The sequence below is a fragment of the Syzygium oleosum genome, unplaced genomic scaffold (assembly GCF_021117445.2).
Source record: "Syzygium oleosum isolate NSW1041296 unplaced genomic scaffold, Sole_v2.1 Sole_v2.29, whole genome shotgun sequence".
Lineage (NCBI taxonomy): Eukaryota > Viridiplantae > Streptophyta > Magnoliopsida > Myrtales > Myrtaceae > Syzygium > Syzygium oleosum.
In genome coordinates this window covers 108,585-128,830 of record NW_026607513.1, presented here as the reverse complement: position 1 = coordinate 128,830, position 20,246 = coordinate 108,585, and the positions used below count along the sequence as shown (strand labels likewise).

The following is a 20,246-nucleotide window of genomic DNA, read 5'->3' as shown; positions in this document are numbered from 1 at the left end:
CGCCCCCACCCCCCCGCACACGAGGTTTCTGTCGTGTGCTCCTGAACTTTCATTTTATTACTGTCATTGATCCTTTGTCGTTTTCTCCATTGTCATATGCAATGCACATTGCTTTCAAGGGACAAAGTGCACTTTCGTCATTTTTTTTTATCGAAAATATATCTTTTACTCTTAATTGTTGTCGACAAACAAAAAAAAATTTGGAAACGGAAGAATACTAAATTAACTAAAATAGTAATCATAGAAAAAGGAAATATCAATAATAGTATTAGACAATAAAGATATGTTCAAATTTGACGAATATAGCCACATTAATAAGAAAACGTAAGCCACTTTAATAAAAACAAAAAAAGTCAACTAATAAAAATTGATTACTTATTATGTGTTTTTAAATAATCAATTAATGTAAAAAAACGATTGATCAACAGAAAGTTTTATCGAATAATAATCGAGGTAAATAATTCATTAATAAAAACTTTAATTGATCAATCAAAATATTACTATTTTAACACATTTTTAATACTAACTAGTATTGTTGGTATTTATTTTTTATCTACTATCATTTAAACAGTAGATCTACTTCTCTCCCATTTCTTTTTTTTATCATTTTCTCCCATATTGCAAAAGATAAATTTCATATAAAAAATGAGATGAAAAATACACTTCTACCCCTTAAAAGTAAGTCATGAGGCATTGCACATTCAACGAAAAGAATAGTGAAGAACTAAACGGCCGTAACAAAATAGAATTTAAGGGAAAATATTGTCTGACGGTTGAAAGTTTGATCACGTAATTTTCCCGTTTCTTTTCGTACTTCCTTATTCCAAATCCCCGACAACAGACAGGTTGACATTTTAGAACAACACAATCAATCGATTTCTGTGCCACTAGTTACAAATTAGTACCACTGATTACTTTGATTATGTTAGGACAACAGAAGCACAATGTACTATGTTTCAAACAACTTCCTCTGAATCTCCTCAGGAAAGAACATATAAAGCCACACACACACAGAGGCTACACCTGAGGGTAAAAGGAACAATGATGAGCCACTTCATATCTTAGAAGGTCCAAACGGAGGGAAATGAAAGATTCTGCACCATCTCAAAGCTATTGCAGCCTACCTGTGAAGTACTTAAAAACACTTTCGATAAAAAAAAAAGTACTTAAAAACATATCAAACAAGCCATATATCAGATTGCTTGGTAGCTCCATTTACCAAATGACAAGATCCAGATTTCTTCAAGCAGTCCCATCTGCCTGAGAATCTCGTGCTCTTCAACTTGACGACCGAAAAAATGATCTTGGAAGGATCTAGAATTCCACCTCGTTGAAAACATTTACGAATTCGTAGGACTCTAACCACAAAACTGACCCCATATCAGCGAGGGAGGCGTACTCAGATATCGAAATCTCGGATGGTAAACCTAAACTGAATGGGAGAAATAGCCAATAATGGGAATAATAACACTTTTATTTCTATTTTCAGCAATCTTTGAGCTCTCATCAGTCAGTTGGAAGTCCAAACTCAACAGTCAAAACTTTTGGAACTGTTTTAAGTACACGAAATGGAACAAAAAATATGGTTGAGTACAAGCGAAAATATCAAAAACAAAAAAGAGGTCCTATAGCCCGCTTGTTATTTCTTGAAAGCACTGTATACCTAGACCGTTTCGGCTGTCAAAATTGTTCAGAAGAGTAGCTACACAGAGAAAATCCTTCTTATGGGGCCATAAGTCCATCAATTGTGTAGGATAGAGATTTTGCCCAGTCAGCTCTGAGCAGCAAAGTCTGCAGAGTCTGCATCACATTGTACCCTGGATCAAGCTTCCGTTGCCAACCCTGTACAACAATCAACCAGCCATGAGAAATGAATCTCTAGTTCCAATGACATAAACAAACCAAACATGAACGTGAGTTGGAAAAAAGCGGTCAAAAGCCCGAAACCCAGATCGTGGGTAATTGTATCTTCATGCTCTTTTATACATGTTGATAGCTTATTCATAGAAAAATGAGTGGAAGAGGCTAAAACGAATTGCAAAAACAGAGGCACTACAGAAAAAATCCCAATACCACTGAACATATAAAATGGGATTTAAGAAAGAGAATCAGTTTGAACAGCTTGAGATAGATAATTGTGATGCAAGGATCATCATTGCTTCACGAAATATTTGCCATGTCTTCGGTTGCTTCAAATTGCCAAGGAAACAAGACACAGAATTTACCTCAAGAACCAAAGTAGTTACCATCACAGTGCACACATTGCCATCGATATTAACTTTATGACGCCTAACTTTCTCAAGTAGTTCCTGCATGCAATCAGCAGGATGGATCCTATCACCTTCAGGAGTTCCCCAGAAACTGAAAGCCTCCTCCACTTCCTGTCATTCATTTTGTTTGACATTTCCACATTAAAAAAGGATAATAGCAGAAAGAAAGTTCACTACTATAATTTGCAAAAGCTCTCATGAGGTGCACTGGGGAGCCAATACGCATACTATTACAAAAAGCTATTACGAGCAGTCATTACATTGCGAAAAGCAAGGGTATTTCATAAAACAATATTCGAAAAGGGTCATTTTCAGGCACTTGCAAAGTGGCCTAATTATACATAACAGAGTACCAAAACTCTCCAGTGTAGTACCAGCATCGGGAAACAAGTATCCTCATGACACTAATCCATTAGTGAAGGTAAAAACCAACTAAAAGCTAGAATATTTAAGAAAATGAAATTAGACTAATTAGGTAATTGCCTATTCTTAATAAGAAAAATCTCATCACTCATGCCAAGTGAAATTTTAACAGACAAATCGATTTAAAGTCAGACAACAGAAATACTGTGTAGACACTCATAATGAATATGAAGGCCTGCAGATGAAGGTTTGAATTTTTCTAAATCATTTGATGAGGGTACTATAAAATATTGAGAATTTGCAAAAAGATTTCATTCTCATCAAAGTAAATGCCACAAACACAGTAAACAGTACCTCTATAAAGGATTTAGGATCTGGACAGTTTTGTCGCTTTGATAATCTAAGTGCACGTTCAGCAGCAGTACGGCCATCACGACGAGCTACAGCTTTAAAAAATTCCAATAAATTTACACGGTCACTTTTAGACAGTTCAGCGGTCATGCCAACATCAAGGAATACAACATGAGGCTTTGACTTAAACAGCTGTTTCCGAGAAGATTTGTTCTTAGCTACCCGGACAAGGATGTTCCCGGGATGCATGTCTGCATGAATGAAGTTGTCTACCTGATAAAGACACAAGACCAACGGTTAAGTGAGCTGGTAAAGCATGCCATGAGTTCTCAGGTCACATTAGTTCCATGCACTCAGATATTGGGCAACTTATGTCACTCAAAGATCTGGCACAAATTGACAAAAGAGTCGCCCATTTCTCAATGAAGAATCAACCGAAGCATCAAACTAGATAGAGAAAAAAAAATTATTTCATGTTTTTGGCAGCATTAATAAGTGAAATGTTACCAGAAGCATCTTCAGAAGTGCATGTGTCCCTATGTGAGCAAGTGCACTTTTAAGGCGAGCATGTCCTTCAAGCCCATCGACATAGTGTGAGACGCATTCCCCTTGCTCATATGTTTCCACTAAAACAGCTGGATGAACAAGAGGATACACTGGCTTCGGAAAAGAAACATCCTTCCACATCCGGAAATTGTAAATGAAGCGACTCAAATGGGCAGCCTCTCTTGCAAGGTCAACTTGAGACATCATAAAAACTGCAAACTGTTGGACACTCTCATCCAATCTCAACCACTTCAAAGTAGGAATAAAATTCGAAACTTTCGCTGCCAGGTTGATTATTGCAAAATCTCTTCTAATGGATTCACCAACGCCAGGATGTCTAACCTTTACAGCAACCACCATGGGTTTTGCCTGTTGACCAGGGTATCGAGATCTCAAAGAAGCTCGATGCACTTGAGCAATACTTCCAGATGCCACTGGAACCTCCTCAAAATGCTCAAATATATCAGAAAGTTTGCGACCAAATGCCTTCTCAATAGTCTTTCTTGTGTATTTGAAGCTATGTTGAGGGGCCTTCGTGTGAAGCTCTGCAAGCTGAGCGCATAAGTCTCTAGGAAAGAGGTCCGGCCTTGTTGCAGCCCACTGACCCCATTTTATAAATGCAGGACCTGCTCTTTCCAGTGTTCGCAGAACAACCTGAAGCCACAATCTCCGAAACTGGGCTCCACAACAATCCACAAATGGTGCCATCATTATGCTGGGTGAGAACAAAATCATTAAATATAGAGCTCTCAAAAGCAACACGATGCCTTCGTAAACTGCATACACTAGCGACGTGACAACAGCATGTCCATGCTGGGCACGCTTGTAGAGAGCATTCGGTGATGGGTAATAATCTGTATCGACAAAACTTCTCTCTGCCCATGCTAGCTGCCCTGTGGTGAAAGCAAAGATACCGGGAACAACAAGCGGCGAGCGGATCAAGCCAAGACTGACTGCTTGAGCTATCCTATTTGTGCGGGGAAAACCACCGCCACTAGAATGGCACTTCTGCGAGATCCTTTTCCAAGTGAGCTGGGCATGATGGCTCACTGCACTGCTTACCGAGAAGACAGATAATTTCCTTGACAAATAACGCATGTAGAAACATTGTCCAGGACTATATCGTTGGAAAGCATCAGGCCCTCTGCCGGGAAATCTACAGTGCACGTGTAACCTGTACGGTTGCCCCGCTAACCCAGCTGAAGCAATCGTCGCATACTTTGTAACTCCAGTGTAACTGCTCCTAGGATTACTCGAAATTGAATTTACAACTCTCCTGATACTAGAAATCGTCAGAAACCTGCATTCCAACAACTAAGAGCATTACGGCCAATTTCGAGACTCGAGAGCAAGCTCGCTTCATCATTAAATCACACAGGCTGCAGAATGACCACAGGGTGTTTAAAACCTAGTCTCTCGCCCCTGAAACTCCATCCTTAGCAACGAGTGCATCTCCCAGATTGTTGGAAACTACTATCCAGAAAAATTACTTCGTCACATCATCTAGGGATAAAAACTACTAACAAAGAAATCACCTTCCGCTATTAACTATGTACCAAAAGGGACAGGTTAAGCAACATGTTTCTCCACAAAGAGGAAAGCCTGCAAAAGTAATGTCGCCTTCAAAAACGCATTGTTACTATTCCTACGGGGAAACCTATAATCACGAAGAGGGCGGAGAAAAGAACCCCACAAAACAAGCACCACCGATCCAAAATTACAAGAAACTCAGCTGGCTCAAGAAACGACTTTTCGTCTGGAAAAACCCTCCAAAAAGCAGCTCAACAACAAACTCCCGAAGGAAAAAAAAACCGCCCCGACCCAAAACAAGCACGACCCACGTTCGAGCGCGCGACGAATCGGCAAACAAGAACGGCAACGACGAGCGGAGGAGCCAGGACCGACCTTGACATGGCGATCTTGATGCGGGGAAGGCAACGGGGGAGGGTGTCAACGCGGGCAGGTGGTGGTGGTGGAGAGACGTCGCCGCCAGCATCTTCTCATCGGCCGGGCCACGGGGGGGGGGGGGGGGCCGGAGAGAGCTCAAAAGGGTCCGCCGCTTCGATGCCCGAAACGCGAACGGCGGTGTAGCAGAAGGAAGAACAGAGAGAGAGAGAGAGAGAGGTCGAAGAGGAGGGAGGAAGGAGGGAAGGTGGACCCGTGGACCTTCGCGTGTGCGCGCTCTCTATCTATCTCTCTCTCTCTCTCTCTTGGGCCTTAAGCCAAGAAAGCCTGCGGTCCTTCGCCGTCCTAAAAGTCTCCACTTCCCTGTTTTTCTTTTTCCAAATTTTTGATTTCTTGAATATTAAAAAAGAAATAAAAACATTATATTTGTTATAGCACTATATATATAAATAGTCAATGGAAAATTTGGACCTTGTTATTTAAAAGTCGGAATGTCACACACGTTACTGCTTCGTGTTATTCATAAAAAGGTAAGGGAATATTTTACTTATTCTTGTGAATATGATACAATGGCAATTTTTATGCATAGAGATTGTCATAAAAGGGGAGCACGTAAGTTATTTATGATATTAAGTCTAGCATGGGTTTGAAATAAGAATGTAACTTGTTATATAAATGTATTGGTAGACAAATCGAACATGACATGGACTTAGTTAACACATAAAAGAGAAAAAAAACAAAAGAGAGGCAAAATCATGCGTCGAGATACTTAATCGACCAGCTAGGCATGAATGAAACTTGGGAACTCATCAAGGCAAAATCATGTGTCGATTACTCGAACACCTCTCGATGAACTTATATGATCCGAACAAGCCTAGAGTGATCAAACACGCATAAGTACGACCAATGTTACGTTTGTTTTAAGGAAAATTTGTAATTCAGAAAATATTTTTCTATATAATGATCGCCCGTATCGTTTATAAAAAAAGAATAAACGAAAAATATTTTTCATCTTACATGAAAATATTTAAACATAAATTATTGTTGACAATAAATTATTTCAAACGATACAAGCAATCTTTTTCGGGAAGATATTTTCCAAATTGTTCAGTTTCCGATAAATAAATGGACCCTAAGTGACAAAGTTGAGCCTAATAGGACTTATTAAGTTAAAACTTCATATTAAGCTTGGGCGGCCACCATCAAGCGATGGCCCCGGGGCCTCGCTTGGATCCTTAGTTGGTGGTTACATTGGTAACCTCACCAAACCAAGATTGTTTCCAACCAACAGGCCGTTTGTGCTTGTCCACAAATGTGGCGGACTGCCAGACTACGTTCCTTATTTTTACGTGCCGGTGCTCGTGCGCCCTACTCTCCTTAGTTAGGGAAAAGTTTTTCTTCCCTCGCCTAGGGGAATACTTCGCATTTTAGATCCCAAAGTTGAGATGAAGTAGTTTAAGGACTTGCTTAGGTGCATTAACCACGGGATTAAACTTGATATTAAGCTTGGGCGGCCACAATCAAGCGACGGATCAACCACGGCCAGAATCTAAATCGAGTGAGCCAGCGAGTAGAGTAGTCAATTTGTAATGTGGTCGGGCCTCAAAGTTAGTCACTAGTTAGTAAAATTAGACATTTAATTAGAACAGGCCAGCAAGCATTAACCAACTTGGTGAAGACTCGATCGTAGAGTTCAACTCAACGGCAATACAAGCAAGGTCCTTGTGGCTCACAGTGTTGACGGCAACATGGATCGATTGGATCGAGCGACGCCGGTGGCGACTCAATCTTACTTGCCGTCGCCGGCAATGTCCTGGGTAGATTAGTGATGGTGGTGAAATTGGTTGCCATCTAGATTTCTTTTTTCTTGTTCAAGTCGATACTTATGTTAAATACGCAAAGGGAATCTAACGTGGCATTCCATGTAACGCTAATTACACTAATTAGGGTGACGGGAATTTAATATTAACCAAGTGCTGACATAGGTAAGAAAAAAGGGAGAAATAAAAAAAAAAGCTTAACCCTTTCCCATATTCATGCATAGCCATAAGGAAGGGAGGGCTAGAGTGGGCAGCGGCGTCGGCCGGTCGCCGAGGCACGGCGAGGGCTGCCAAGTGTTCGCTGGCCTCTGGCGACCACCTTGTTGCTACCGCTGCCTCCGCTCGAGCACAAATGCCATGAAAGAGAAGGAGAGAAAAAAAAAAAAAAAAAAGACTGGCGGTGGCTAGGCAGGCGCTGCCCGACCCTAACAAGGCGTCGCTAGGGTCGCGAGACCTGATCGATACGAATCATATGGCCAGTTTAGGTAAGAAAAACGAGATCCGAAGCTATTAGGGAGTCTGTTCCAAAGAATTCAGGTGAATAAGGAAAGTAAAATATGGTTTTGCCAATATTGTGGATCTACCAAGGAAGGAGAACGATGTAATAGGGTTGCACTCTTCTTCCATTGCCTAATTCAATGAAAATTTCTCTTATCGACCAAATGAAAGAAAGCAAGACAATAGGAAAAGTTTCAGAGAGCCAAGTTAGATTGAGGAGCACAAAATCGAAGCTGAATGGTATCTAGTATTGGATATTTGGGTATAGGATGGGTATGGCCACAAATCAAAAAAACTTACCCTAGACTTGCCAATTTGAAATTATTAGAAATCTACATACCCATTGTGTAAGCTACGAGGCCATATTGATTACGCAGGTTTCACAGGTCCTTTGCACGTTTTATTACCAACCGAGTAGGTCGTTTACATTCTCCAAAGTCATATTTTCACGCTTGAAAGTAGACATTCGTCTCCGTTAGTGTTGGTACGAGCTATTCAAATGTACAAATTATGTTTCTTTAGCATGTGAATTCAAGTTAAAATCTTGTTAAATTTGCTGGCTAGAAAGCTTTATGAATAATTAGTCAGTTTAGCATACGGACTCGTTTGGATCATGCAGAGAATGGGCTATTGTAGCCCCTTCCAAGGCCCAGCTAAAAAAACTTTGGGCTTTTTAGGCTCTTTTCTAACCCGATTTGATTTTCGGACCTGCAGCTATAAATTTCTCTCTCGTTAAATCACTCCAAAGAGCCAATAGGCATTGGGCCCTGTTGGTAAAGAGGTTGGGGGGTGGGGACGCTAGTATCACAGGTGCGGGGTTCGACTCCCACACTCTGCAAGGGCACAGCAAAAGTTTGAGAGTGAGGTGAATTAGAGATAGGACGGTGAAGATATTAGCTGAACTTTTGTTTTTCTTGCCAAGAATGTGGCGCGTGTTTTGATAACTTTAACAAATGCTAAAAATTTAATATTTTTAGCCATTAATAAATTTGGCACACTTGACAACCACAACCAGTTTTGACGTAAAAGATTTAATCGAGTAAAAAAAATCATTTGATTCGTCATGGTAGACATGCGAGACTCAAAATCTCGTACAATTTTTATGCACGAGAAGACGAGTCCATGTGCGAAGTATATTCATTAATTTCTCACTTAGAGCACCACTGAAAAAGTTAAATGAGGCAAAAGCAAATAAGAGATTTGACCATAACTATCATTGATAGAGACTCCAACTGCATTATTTGGAGTAACAGAAGTGATGCAAAATTTCAGAGTATAGTACCTAAGATACACCATGTTATAAATTTGGCCTATATTTCATTCCTTTGCCCCTTTGCAGTGGACCTTATCATCTAAAGTTGATCATCCATTTTTCCTATTTGATCAGGCCATTTTCCAAATAATACGGCTATGACTAATGTGCAGAACCAAAGACATGATTTTCTTGGATGTGACACACGCATCGATAAATCCTAACATGCCGTTTCCCATGTTCAGTCAAATACACATCGATCACATGTACCTATTTTAAACATTGACTAAATATCGAAAATTCCCCCCCCCCCCCCTCCCCCCCAATAATATCATAATTGTGGAGAATATATCTCGAGTTTGACCCGGTCAAAGAAATCCATTCAAAATAGATTCCCTAGTTTGAATGGTTTCCTATTTTGGACACAAATATTACACTCACATACACAAAATAGGTTCTAGTCTGTTATCAAACACTAGAGCAAATATGAGGAATTTTAGGCTTTTTTCTCTATGATTTTCTGAGTGAGTTTTTTTTTGAAAGATCATGAAATAACATTTGTGGGTTTGCTTTAAGTGTAATTTAGGGTTGGAAAACATTTGAGCGATTGTAAACCCTGTGCTCTCCAAATTCATAGTGGATTTCTTGGTGGCTGGCTCTTCTCGTGGAGTAGGTATCAATTCGGATTGAACCACATAAATCTCTGGTGTTCTTTATTGTTCTCCCTTAATTTCTCTATTAATTTCGTTCACTTGTGTCGATCTTGAATTGCAAGATCCGTTAGCTTCTGCATTATGTTTACAACAAAAACTATAAGGGAAAATTGCACAAGTGCTTGGACAGTATTACCAATGCCAAAATACACATGTGGGAAATTACAGTTCTCTCCGTGTAGCTTGAGAGTAGTCTCACTTTGCCCCCAACTATTCTTAATTTTCTAACTTTCCCCTCTACATACTGCAATGTCTCAATCTGTCCCGGAACTTAAAACCACTGGACAAGTTTGGATGGAAAATTGGTATATGCCATCGTAAGAGTTAAAAGTATTTCACATTGCGTGCACACATGAAATGTACTAGTTTTCATGCACACCGCTGCATACGTCCGCGATTACATTTTTTTTTTACTCTTACGTATGATTTTGAGTACGTTGACAAATGACACTACGAAATTGTGGTTGGGCAAGCGAAATAAATTTTTGAACCAAACATATTCTTCTCATCAGAGGTGCTAAATTCAGATTGTCCATAAGCAAAAAATTTAAACCACAACATAAGGTTATTGAAAATCCTTGAGAATGTTTGCTCACCATGGAAAGTGATTATATGCTTATATCATATAGTACAGGGACAATAATCAATTCAATCATCTAGAAGCCATCTCAACAACACCTTTTTAGTAATTCCCAACACTTTCCATACCCCCAAAAAAGCCAAGAACACATGCTTGCCCCCTACAGGTGCAACGTAAAAATCAGAAAGTGGCCGTCTTTTTTAATGACCCAAAGCTTAAAAAAGCTTCTCTAAACCCAATCTAAGAAGTTACATATCCCACGTTTTGTAGCCAATCATGCCGTCAGCCCCCATCATCACGAGGAGGGCCCTCTTTGCTTGTATCTCTCGTGCACGATTTTCCTTTGGAAAATGTCGAGATTAACGTCAATCTCAAAGCCGACACAGCAAACGAAAAAAAAGAAAACGAAACATGGACGTCAACGAGACCCTTTCCTTCTTTTTCCTTGGGCGGTCGAGACGGAAAGCGAGGCTTTGTCGCTTTCCGGCGGTGTCGGGCGGTGGTCAAAGGCCAGGTCGTAATGGTTTTGCAACCCCAATTGTCGACGTCTTCGCGGGGCATGTTTTCCTCATGCTCATAATGCCATGACGCCAAGCAGAGCGAGGGTTTCTTTCTAATTATTCTAGGTTGTTCAAATTGCGTATAAGTCTGTTCTGACAATATTTTCTTGATGCTAACTTTGCTTTTGTCACTATAGGGTTTACTGTAATTGTCATTTCTGCTATATCACATGATTATTATTACTGTGTCAAAGAAGACTCAAAATCTTATGTTATAATTCAACTATCCCGGTCATTTATAATGAGGAGATTCGAATAAGTATCTTTAAATTATATCACGTGTCGAACTCCTCATCCGATATCGGGTTAAACTAGCTTTGCGTCAATAGAAAAACGGTAGAATCGGCACAAAAAATGCACAACAGGTTGGATCGGCACCTAATTGAATTGGTTTAACTTTTGATCAAGTCCACTTTTCAAAATATTGTTAGTCGTACTCCATTCATGTGGCTTAGATATGAGCTGCGAGATTTTTTTTTTGGCCATAATTATACTGTTAACATCCATTATAAGCTAATTTTATACGTCGATCTCAATTTTATTCATAAACATAATAAGAATTAACCAATCTTGTTGGTAAGTAAAATCAATAATTTCAAAATATAATAAATCATTTCCGTACCTTGATAGACTATATGTTACTTTGAAAATATGTTAAGAGTCCTGAACAAGTCCATGTAATAATTACAATTATACCGATTTTTAGTAAACAATAACAATTTGTAACAACTCAACATGACGGCAAAGTGATGCGTAGATTACGTGCAAGAAGATTTGACCTTAGAGGGCCTATAAGAAGTCAAGAACTTCGTCGGAGCAGGAAAAATAGACAGAGATAAAGTTACACTTTTGGAAATCTTTGAGGAAATTTGTGGTACTTCGGTTCGCTTGAACATGGAGAGAGTTGACTAAAGGGACCAATTTCATCCTCTACTAAATTGCCAAATTTGGTGAAAATGATTGCTAATCTTCTAATCTCAACGGCTCAACCATTCTTGTAAGCGAGTTTAATTCCTAAAACACGGGGGATATCAACTTTTTTCCCAACCCACAAGAAAATTTAAGGAATTCGAAAGGAATGACTTCCTTGTGGACTAACCTAAAAGATCGAACCCAATGAGAAATATAATCAAACTTAGGACACCGCGTTTCATGGTGGGTTTCGCCTTTCAGTCAGGAAGTACATATCAGGCAGTTGTCACAAAGCTTGCATAATGATCCTAAACTTAGCATTCTACATTGGGTCTAGAGTACCTTACGTTTGATGCAATCTTATAAACTCTTGTGTAATGATTGGAGAGGAAAATCCTATACGATCCATTTTGGATTTGTATGGACCTTGTGTACACAGGCCATGGAAACTAACAGCTTGGGATCTTGATGCTGACACATCACATACTTTTTTCTTTTTGTCGGTTGATCTTAAGACGTGTTCTCGCTTTAAAACGATCTAGTATTGGAACAGACACTTCGTTAAAAGGGTCATAAATTTGGAGCGGGAGACATCTTGAAGATTGTTAAAGTCGTGAAGGCAAATTCGCAAGCTCAGACAAGACATGAAAGAGCCATGAAAACTTGCTCGAAGACCGCGTAATAGGGTTCTGAGAACTCCGTGTGAGATGAATTTTAGCAATGTTATTTTCAGGATTTAAGGTGAAAAAATGTACCAGGACGGTTGTAATTGAGTATTTAAACAAGTAGATAAACTTCAAAGCACCCGACGGAGTTCTGATATAAACCGGCAATGACAATGAATGCTTCTTGAAACTTCGGTTATCTTAGTGTTTCAAGTATTTTGAGAATTTTTGGGATTTAGACTAATCACCATTTTATTGTTACTTGCTCTTCATTTCGTTGGTCATATGTTAGCATCAGCTGCTCATCATGAGATGAACCGTCTACATAAGCCTTTGAAAATCTAAAGTTAAATCCATTTAGGTCAAATTCTAAGTAGAATTGCAAAAGTTGATCATAATTAAAGTCTTTTCTCACTCCCATTTGAGACTTTGGTGCTGATGGGTGCTCTCAATCTTGAGATTTATCATCCTGATAACCCTTTTCACCAAAATGAGTCTTACTTCCTTACACATCTTGACTTTCAGCTATTTTTGCGCGCTAGTACGGAGTTCACATACTTCAGATCTTAATCGCCTTATCAAACTTTATGTGAGGGAGAACATTTTCATTTTTCTCAATTAAAACCGCCCCCCTACATTGAAATTCTGACCACAAGTGTCGGTTTTTAATTTTCAACTTTTTGTTCATTTAAGTATTTTAATCGAGTCGTTTTGGCTTTATGGGTCTCAAGTGAATACCACATATCTCACGATCTATCCAGTGTTCTTGATTTAGCCATCGTATAAGCAGTGCGTACAGCGCACTGAAATTAACACGTAAATAATTGGGCTTGCATGTTTATGATTTTGGGTCATATGATATAGCATTAAATTTATCGACAAAGAGCCCCTGAAATTGCACATATATGAATGCGACTTCGCGTAATGCATTAAAATCCACCTATTAATAATCAACTACATTCGGACAAATTGTTAGTCAAAAAAGTGGCTCATCGCCATCCGGGACGGGGAAACCCTAACGCTACTCGGCCAACCGGTCACCCAAAGCACCCCAAAGTGGGACCACAAACCGCATACATCGCCGTCCACGTGTACCGACCGTGACGTAATCGGCGAGAAGAGGGGCTCCTGGGGCTTGACGATGGAAGCCATTAATGGCACACACCAGCCAACAAAAGAGATGAGCAGCGCAAGAACCCCGCCCGAGATTTTCAATAAAGCAAAACACGCCCTTTCCTCGGTGGTCCCCCCACACGACAGCTGGTGCCTCGACACGTGGCGTTCCTGTCCGGGACGCCAAGAGTTTCCCGCGTTATCGGCACGGCGGTTTGGCGCGGCGGGAGACGGATCACCGTACACGTGGCGGGGGACAGGTGTCGTCTCCATCTGGTCCCGGCCTCTGTCGCCGGAGCTTTTCTCGAGTCTCCGCCGTCGGGGGTTCTCGAAACTAGCTTTGATTTCTTGTGACTTTGTCTTTAGTCTTGATCCGTTGCTCATTGCTTCTCTTTACTCGGCCGAAATTCATCCGAGAGTAAATGTTGCGTGTACTAAAACTCGACCGACTCCGGCTTACGAAATGATGCCCTTGCTTATGTTGCCGATCGGCCATGCTCTGCTCCGGCCCACCACCGATCCATCGTCTTTGCGGACCGCCCTCCCCATCTATGATGGAGTGTGATTTATACTCTCCATCGACAGAAAGGTACGGAGGGTCTCACTCCTCAGTGAGTGGGCAGAGGTCGCAGGTGGCCGCGCCCCCTACCCCAGCGACGCGCTGCCACCTGCGACGTCAAAATGCTTTTATAATTGGCCTAATTCTCTAAAAAAAACCCTAAACTTTAGGTCAAGTCTCAAATTTGCCCCGAACTTTTTTTGTCTAAAAAAAAACCCTAAACTTTAGGTCTAGTCCCAAATTTGCTCTGAACTTTTTTTTGTCTCGGAAAAAACCCCAAACTTTAAGTTTGGAGCAAATTTGGACTAAACCTAAAAGTTAGGTTTTTTTTTTTAATTTAAAAAAAAAATTGAGGTGAATTTGTTATCGTATCTAACTTTCATGTCTTAGAATGGTTTTATTTTGGAGAATTTCAACAACTTTTATTGGGTTGGATTTGTTATCGAAGGGGAAATGCAACGTCGGTCTGTATATATCGCCCCATTACTTTGCTGATGTGGATTTGTTATCGACGTGGAAGTACCACGTCAAGTTGGGACTGGATCACGGGAGTATATTTTTGAAAATAAATTGAAATTTGCTGATTTTTTTTTACACAAAACAAAACTCATGGCAGATTTGGAACTGAATTTGAAGTTTGAGTTTTTTTCTGAGACAAAAAAAAGTTCAGAACAGATTTGAGACTGAATCTAAAGTTTGGGATTTTTTCTGAGATAAAAAAAAGTTCGAGGCAGATTTAGTACTTGACCTAAAGTTGGAAGTTTTTTAGTGAATTCACCATTTTCACAATCGAATTCCTTCACCCATGCGCTTGGGGTCCTCAACATCCTTGAGGATTGGCTAAGGTCTCAGCCCGACGGCGATGACAGTCACTTTGTCGATCATTTCCCAGTATGCGCCATGTTGCTTCATGTTTTGGAGATAAACTCGAGGGAAAGTAGACTGATGAGATTGAAGAGGTTCAATCTTTCTCGAGTCTATTAATCTTCTTGAAGAAGGAATATATCCACAGATGCTGCCGCCTCATTCAGTATACCAGTCTTAGGCTCCGTTCGTTTGGCGAAAAATATTCTCCTTTTGGAAAATATTTTCCCGGAAGTCATTTTCATGGAAAATGTTTTCCCGGAACATAATTTTCAGGTGTTCGGTGATCAATATGAAAAAGTTTCGGAAAATATTTTTCGCCGTGCGCGCGGCGACCCGGCGACCGGCGGCGCGGCGGCGCCGCGCGGCCGGCGACCGGCAGCGGCGCGGCGGCCGGCGGCGGCCGGCGACCGGCGGCGGCCGGCGGCGGCCGGCGACCGGCGGCGGCGGCCGGCGACCTTAGTGAAGAAGAAGAAGAAGAAGCTCCGGAAAATGATTTCCGCTTTTGAAGAAGCGGAAGTCATTTTCCATAGACTTAGGCTATTTTGTGAGGGGGGAAGGAAAATATTTTCCCACGAAAAACGTTTTCCGCCCCCCGAACACCGGAAAACCCGGAAAATATTTTTCGGGAGAATATTTTCCGCTAAACGAATGGAGCCTTAGTATACATTTAGTAGATCTAGTATTACTCTGCGAATACATTTAGTAGATTAGCGATTTTCGAAGCTTAACGAGTGGATTGTGAATTATGCTAGATTTGGCTTTGAAGCGATTAGAATGTCAGTTTTGACTCTCCCATGCATCAAAAATAAAAAAATAAATTGTTAAAGTCAATTACGCAAAGTTCTGATATGAACTTAAGTTTAGTTTTTCATAATTTTCAGATCGACAATTTCTTTGGAAAGATAAATTTTAAGACGTTCAATATCCAATTTCATCTAAAACTTAAACTGAAGGTCATAATCTGATGGAAAAATAAACAAAACACCCAATAACCAGTTAGAAAAGTTATCAGTAACGAATTTCTTTAAGCACTCTTACGATTCTCAAATATAGGAAGGTTACTAAGATTAATTCTTAAAGCTTGAAAACAAGCAGGTCGATATGAAAATCATACGAAAGAGGGAATACAGAGCGTGAATGTGAGAATTAGTGTGCGAAACCCTCATTTGTCTATGGATATTATATTAAGCAGGATAAGCAGCCGATTGTATTGATAAATTATGCTATCATTAGTATAACCTCATGAGTACGGACATCATATCTTAAAAATAAATTTGATATTTCGTTCTCCAGTTACGTGCTGCAGTTGCTATATAAGCCTTGACATGAACTCAAGAGTTGATATCTGCTGGTGCTGATGTGCATGTCTTGGGGAAGATCTTGCACAGGATCCAGGCGACAGAAAATTTAGTACGACAATTGGTTGAAATATACAAAACTGTGGAGCTTGTGCAGCTTTAATTGACTTTTGTGCTCCCATAGAAGATTTAAAATTTTTGACTTGCCATCTATGTTGACCAGTTTTGCATGTCGGCTGGGTTGAAGATTCCCATCCTTGTAACAAGTAGATGAATGAATTGAAGATGAAGCACAAAGACAAAAGAGAAACCTACGGATAGTAATTAAAGACTTTTTATTGAAAAGAGCAGAGATGATCTTGCTTCCTGGTAATAATGTTATTGAAGTCACTAGAAGTTTGATACAAGAAAGCTCTATAGTTATCAACATCGACTCCAAGACCCGAAAAATTGGTAGCTTCCCATTAACTGGGACTCATTACAGTCTACTAAAATATCCGGTACTTCATATGTTAACATCATGTTGCTGCTATAACTTTCGTCTTCAGTGCCGCAACCATTGATGCCCGTTGAGTTCGAATTCATTGGCGCCGGGCTCGATGAAGGCGTTGATATAGCCGAGGAATTCGATATGGCTGGATCAAGAACATAAAGGTCCTCATAATTATGTGGGATCAGAGCATAATCATCCGTAAAGTTTGAGGACAGCCCATTATCCTTCCAATCAATGACTTGAGAACTTTGGGAGCTCGAGCCGGCGAAATTCGACGGAAATTGTTGCTCTAGATTGGACTGCAGAAGTCTGGTAGCTTCGTCGGAAAATGAAACACTGTGAGTGCTCACCGGCGTGCAAGCCGGGACTTCTTGAACTGGAGTTTGCATTTGGTAGTTTTCAGGCAGTGCTTGGCATTGGCTTTGGTTAATATCTTGCTGTGCTTGCGGAAGATAATTGTGACGTTGATGTTGAGATGACAGGAGCGAGGTTGCAAGCGTTAGGAATTCCGGGTTAACATAGGGCTGGACTCCGACTAATCTCGAAAAGCTCATCTGGGATGAGCTGTAGAGAGAAGAGCTTAGGATCGAGGAGAGGTCGAGAAGGTCGAGGCGAGGGCTGTGAGTCACCGGATCGATTCCCATCCGAAGAAGCCTCTTCCGTATGTGGGTGTTCCAGAAGTTCTTGATTTCGTTGTCGGTCCTTCCGGGCAAGCGGGCGGCGATGGCGGACCACCTGGCGGCCACAAAAGAAGACGATGAGCGAGAGCGTTCTTTTTCTTGAACGGTGTAATTCGTTTTAGATACGCGCACCACGTGAAGAGAAAACAATTCATGCGTCATGCAAAGCAAAAGGGACCACTCACTTGTTGCCCAACAAGCAGTGGAGCTGAATGATGGTCTCTTCCTCTTCGAACGAGAACCGTCCCCTCTTGATATCGGGCCTCAGATAGTTGGTCCAACGCAAGCGGCAGCTCTTCCCGCACCTCTGCAACCCTAACACAAACAACACCAAGAACTCAGAACGATGACCCTAAACAAGAACCCTAAAAGCAAAAACCAGTTAAAAACTACCCTAAACCTTGAAACAAGAAGGTCATATGCAACAGAGAGACGCAAACTTTTGAGGAGCGTTATGGTCCTTGATAAGTACCTGCATTCTTGGGGAGGGTCCTCCAGTTACCGTAGCCGTGCCCCTGGATGTAGTCGATCAGCTTCTGGTCCTCCTCCGGCGTCCACGGGCCTCTCTTCAGCCCGTTCTTGTCGCAGCACGGCGTCCTCCCCATTCTTCTTCAGGACAAGCTCACAATCTCCGGCGCACCGCCCTTCTCGTACGCAGCCGTCGATCGTTCAGAGAGAGAGAGAGGGTGCGTGTGGTGAAGATGAAGAGCTGCGTGTGAAGATGTACGCGTATATATAGTGGCGAAGCAGAAACCCGTGTGGAAGACGGAGGAGGAGGAGGAGGAGCTGGAGGAGGCAAAAAGTCAAAAGGATTCGGTGCCGTCCTCTTCGCGAGACGGTGGCGACGTGTCCCTCTCCGATTCCCTGGAGCAACAAACGCCAACGTTGCTAACTTCAGTCTGCTTCCTTTCTCTCTCTAGGGCTTCGCCTAGTTTCTCTCTCCTGGCCCATCCATCAATCTCCGGCGACGGGGAGAGGTGGCGATCTGACCTGTCCTGGCTTTTGGGATTCACGTTAGCTGTCCACCGAGCAATGATAGGGCCACGTACCCCCCCAAACCTTCAAGGAAGAAAACAATTACATATTCTTGAAAATTGACATGAAAAATAGTAAAATGATATGGATTTACATGATCTTAATGCCAATCTCGTGTTACTTTAAATTCTCAATTGCACGCGAATCATATTAACCGATATAAGATTGAACGGTTGAATAAGATGGGATTCCGATTTACATAATCTGAATACAAATCATATTTATGCCAGAGAGTATCGTGCATTAATCAATATTATACCATGTGCACGAAATTCGATCCATCCCTATCGTCGTCTTGTCGATTGGTCTTACTTAGCTTTCACGTGGACTCGTCAAAACCCGACGAATCAATACATGCGCCGAATCTGCACGGAAAGGAATTTAGCGTGAAGTTAAACACGATTAATTTTAGATTTAATCGAACGCGTCGTTTCGAGATTTCGATTTGGTTTGATTTAATTTCTATAATATCAATTTATTTTTTTCGTATAGTTGATGAAATTGTTTTAAGCGAGGGACATAAACTTAACAAGGCGGACAAGATGGCACATCGGCAAGAGCAAAAACAATGAAATGACACCGATCACCATCCCGATTTTCGGGGATGCATTAATTCAATACAAAATCACATCATCAAAGTAGATATTTTCAAACATATTATATAATTTCGACTTGGCACGGGCTGATTTGGAACGATGCAAGGGGCAATTTTGGGATTTCTCCGGGTGTACGGGTGGTCAAAAAAGTTGGGTCTCTGAAGAAAATTTCATGGATGTCATTGCCGTGAGCACTTAATTCAAGGTGGGCAATAATTGATCGACCTCGGTGCTTGTCCCAAAATAGGAACGTTTGTGGTATATCTTGACCAAAAAGGTTTATCCAAGAAACATGTTTAAGAAATGAAAGGTGTGGTATCATATATATGGTTTGTTTTGATGGCCTGTAATGACCAACTGGACCGACTTGTCGGATCGGCAAAGCGTAATATTGATCGGTAGGATTATATTGAAATTTCATATGAATATTTAAGATTAAATTATTAAATTTAGAAAGTTTAGAGTTGAACTCACATCCGTACAATATAATCTAAATTTGATTGGACAATTTTCCCCGGGAGGGTCTCTTATGGACCAAGATCGAGTGAGATAGCTAGATAGAACAATCTCGTTGGCTATCATAATTACTCCAGACATGGCGATAACTTGAGGATTAGCCCTTTGGGCTTTAATCTTTGTCTCGGCCAACTTCGGCCTTTTCCTACAATATCAACAGTTATATGTGGGCGGTATATATAACTTGCAATCCACCAATTAGAGGCATAGTTAAAGGAAATTTCCTCCAAGCAGGGGTGGAGAAAAATATTGCACTCATCAGAGTTGATACTAACTCCATGCCCGACTCCAATCTTCCCATTGTGATGAACACTATTATTGCCTGCTTGTGCGTGCGAGAGAGACGTGATGATGTTAGTATAAAAGCTTGTAGAAGAAGTAGTACTTCAGTATTGTCTTCTTGTTGAATGAATTTACTTCCTTATCAACTAACAAACTGTGTGTGCGAAGCAAAAAGTCATTGGATTGAAAATCAATGATACTAGCTTAGTACTTTTTCTACAAACCCTTAGCCGTTAAAACCCCTCTCTCTCTCTCGACCACACGTTGATGATGATCTGCTGTCGAGCAAGAATCGAAGAACTCAATTTCATTGACTTTGCGCAAAAATGATTGAACGAATGATTATATAGCTTTCATCTTGGTGTGGGCTTC

At 40.9% G+C, this 20,246-nt stretch overlaps 2 protein-coding genes across 2 annotated transcripts; both read right to left on the bottom strand.

Moving 5' to 3' along the window:
- Positions 1–1,453: 1,453 nt before the first annotated feature.
- On the bottom strand, positions 1,454–5,608 carry LOC130135252 (uncharacterized). The gene is made up of 5 exons (XM_056303925.1): positions 5,436–5,608; positions 3,492–4,830; positions 2,988–3,257; positions 2,226–2,381; positions 1,454–1,842 (listed from the first exon to the last, which is right to left on the bottom strand). The coding sequence occupies exons 1-5, from the start codon at positions 5,441–5,443 to the stop codon at positions 1,723–1,725; spliced, it is 1,893 nt and encodes a 630-aa protein (XP_056159900.1). The 5' UTR covers positions 5,444–5,608; the 3' UTR covers positions 1,454–1,722.
- An 11,027-nt stretch (positions 5,609–16,635) lies between these two features.
- LOC130135240 (transcription factor MYB74-like) lies at positions 16,636–18,124 on the bottom strand. Its single transcript, XM_056303854.1, has 3 exons — positions 17,918–18,124; positions 17,631–17,760; positions 16,636–17,500 (listed from the first exon to the last, which is right to left on the bottom strand). Exons 1-3 carry the CDS (start codon positions 18,048–18,050, stop codon positions 16,696–16,698), a joined length of 1,068 nt encoding a protein of 355 aa, XP_056159829.1. The 5' UTR covers positions 18,051–18,124; the 3' UTR covers positions 16,636–16,695.
- Between the last annotated feature and the right edge of the window lie 2,122 nt (positions 18,125–20,246).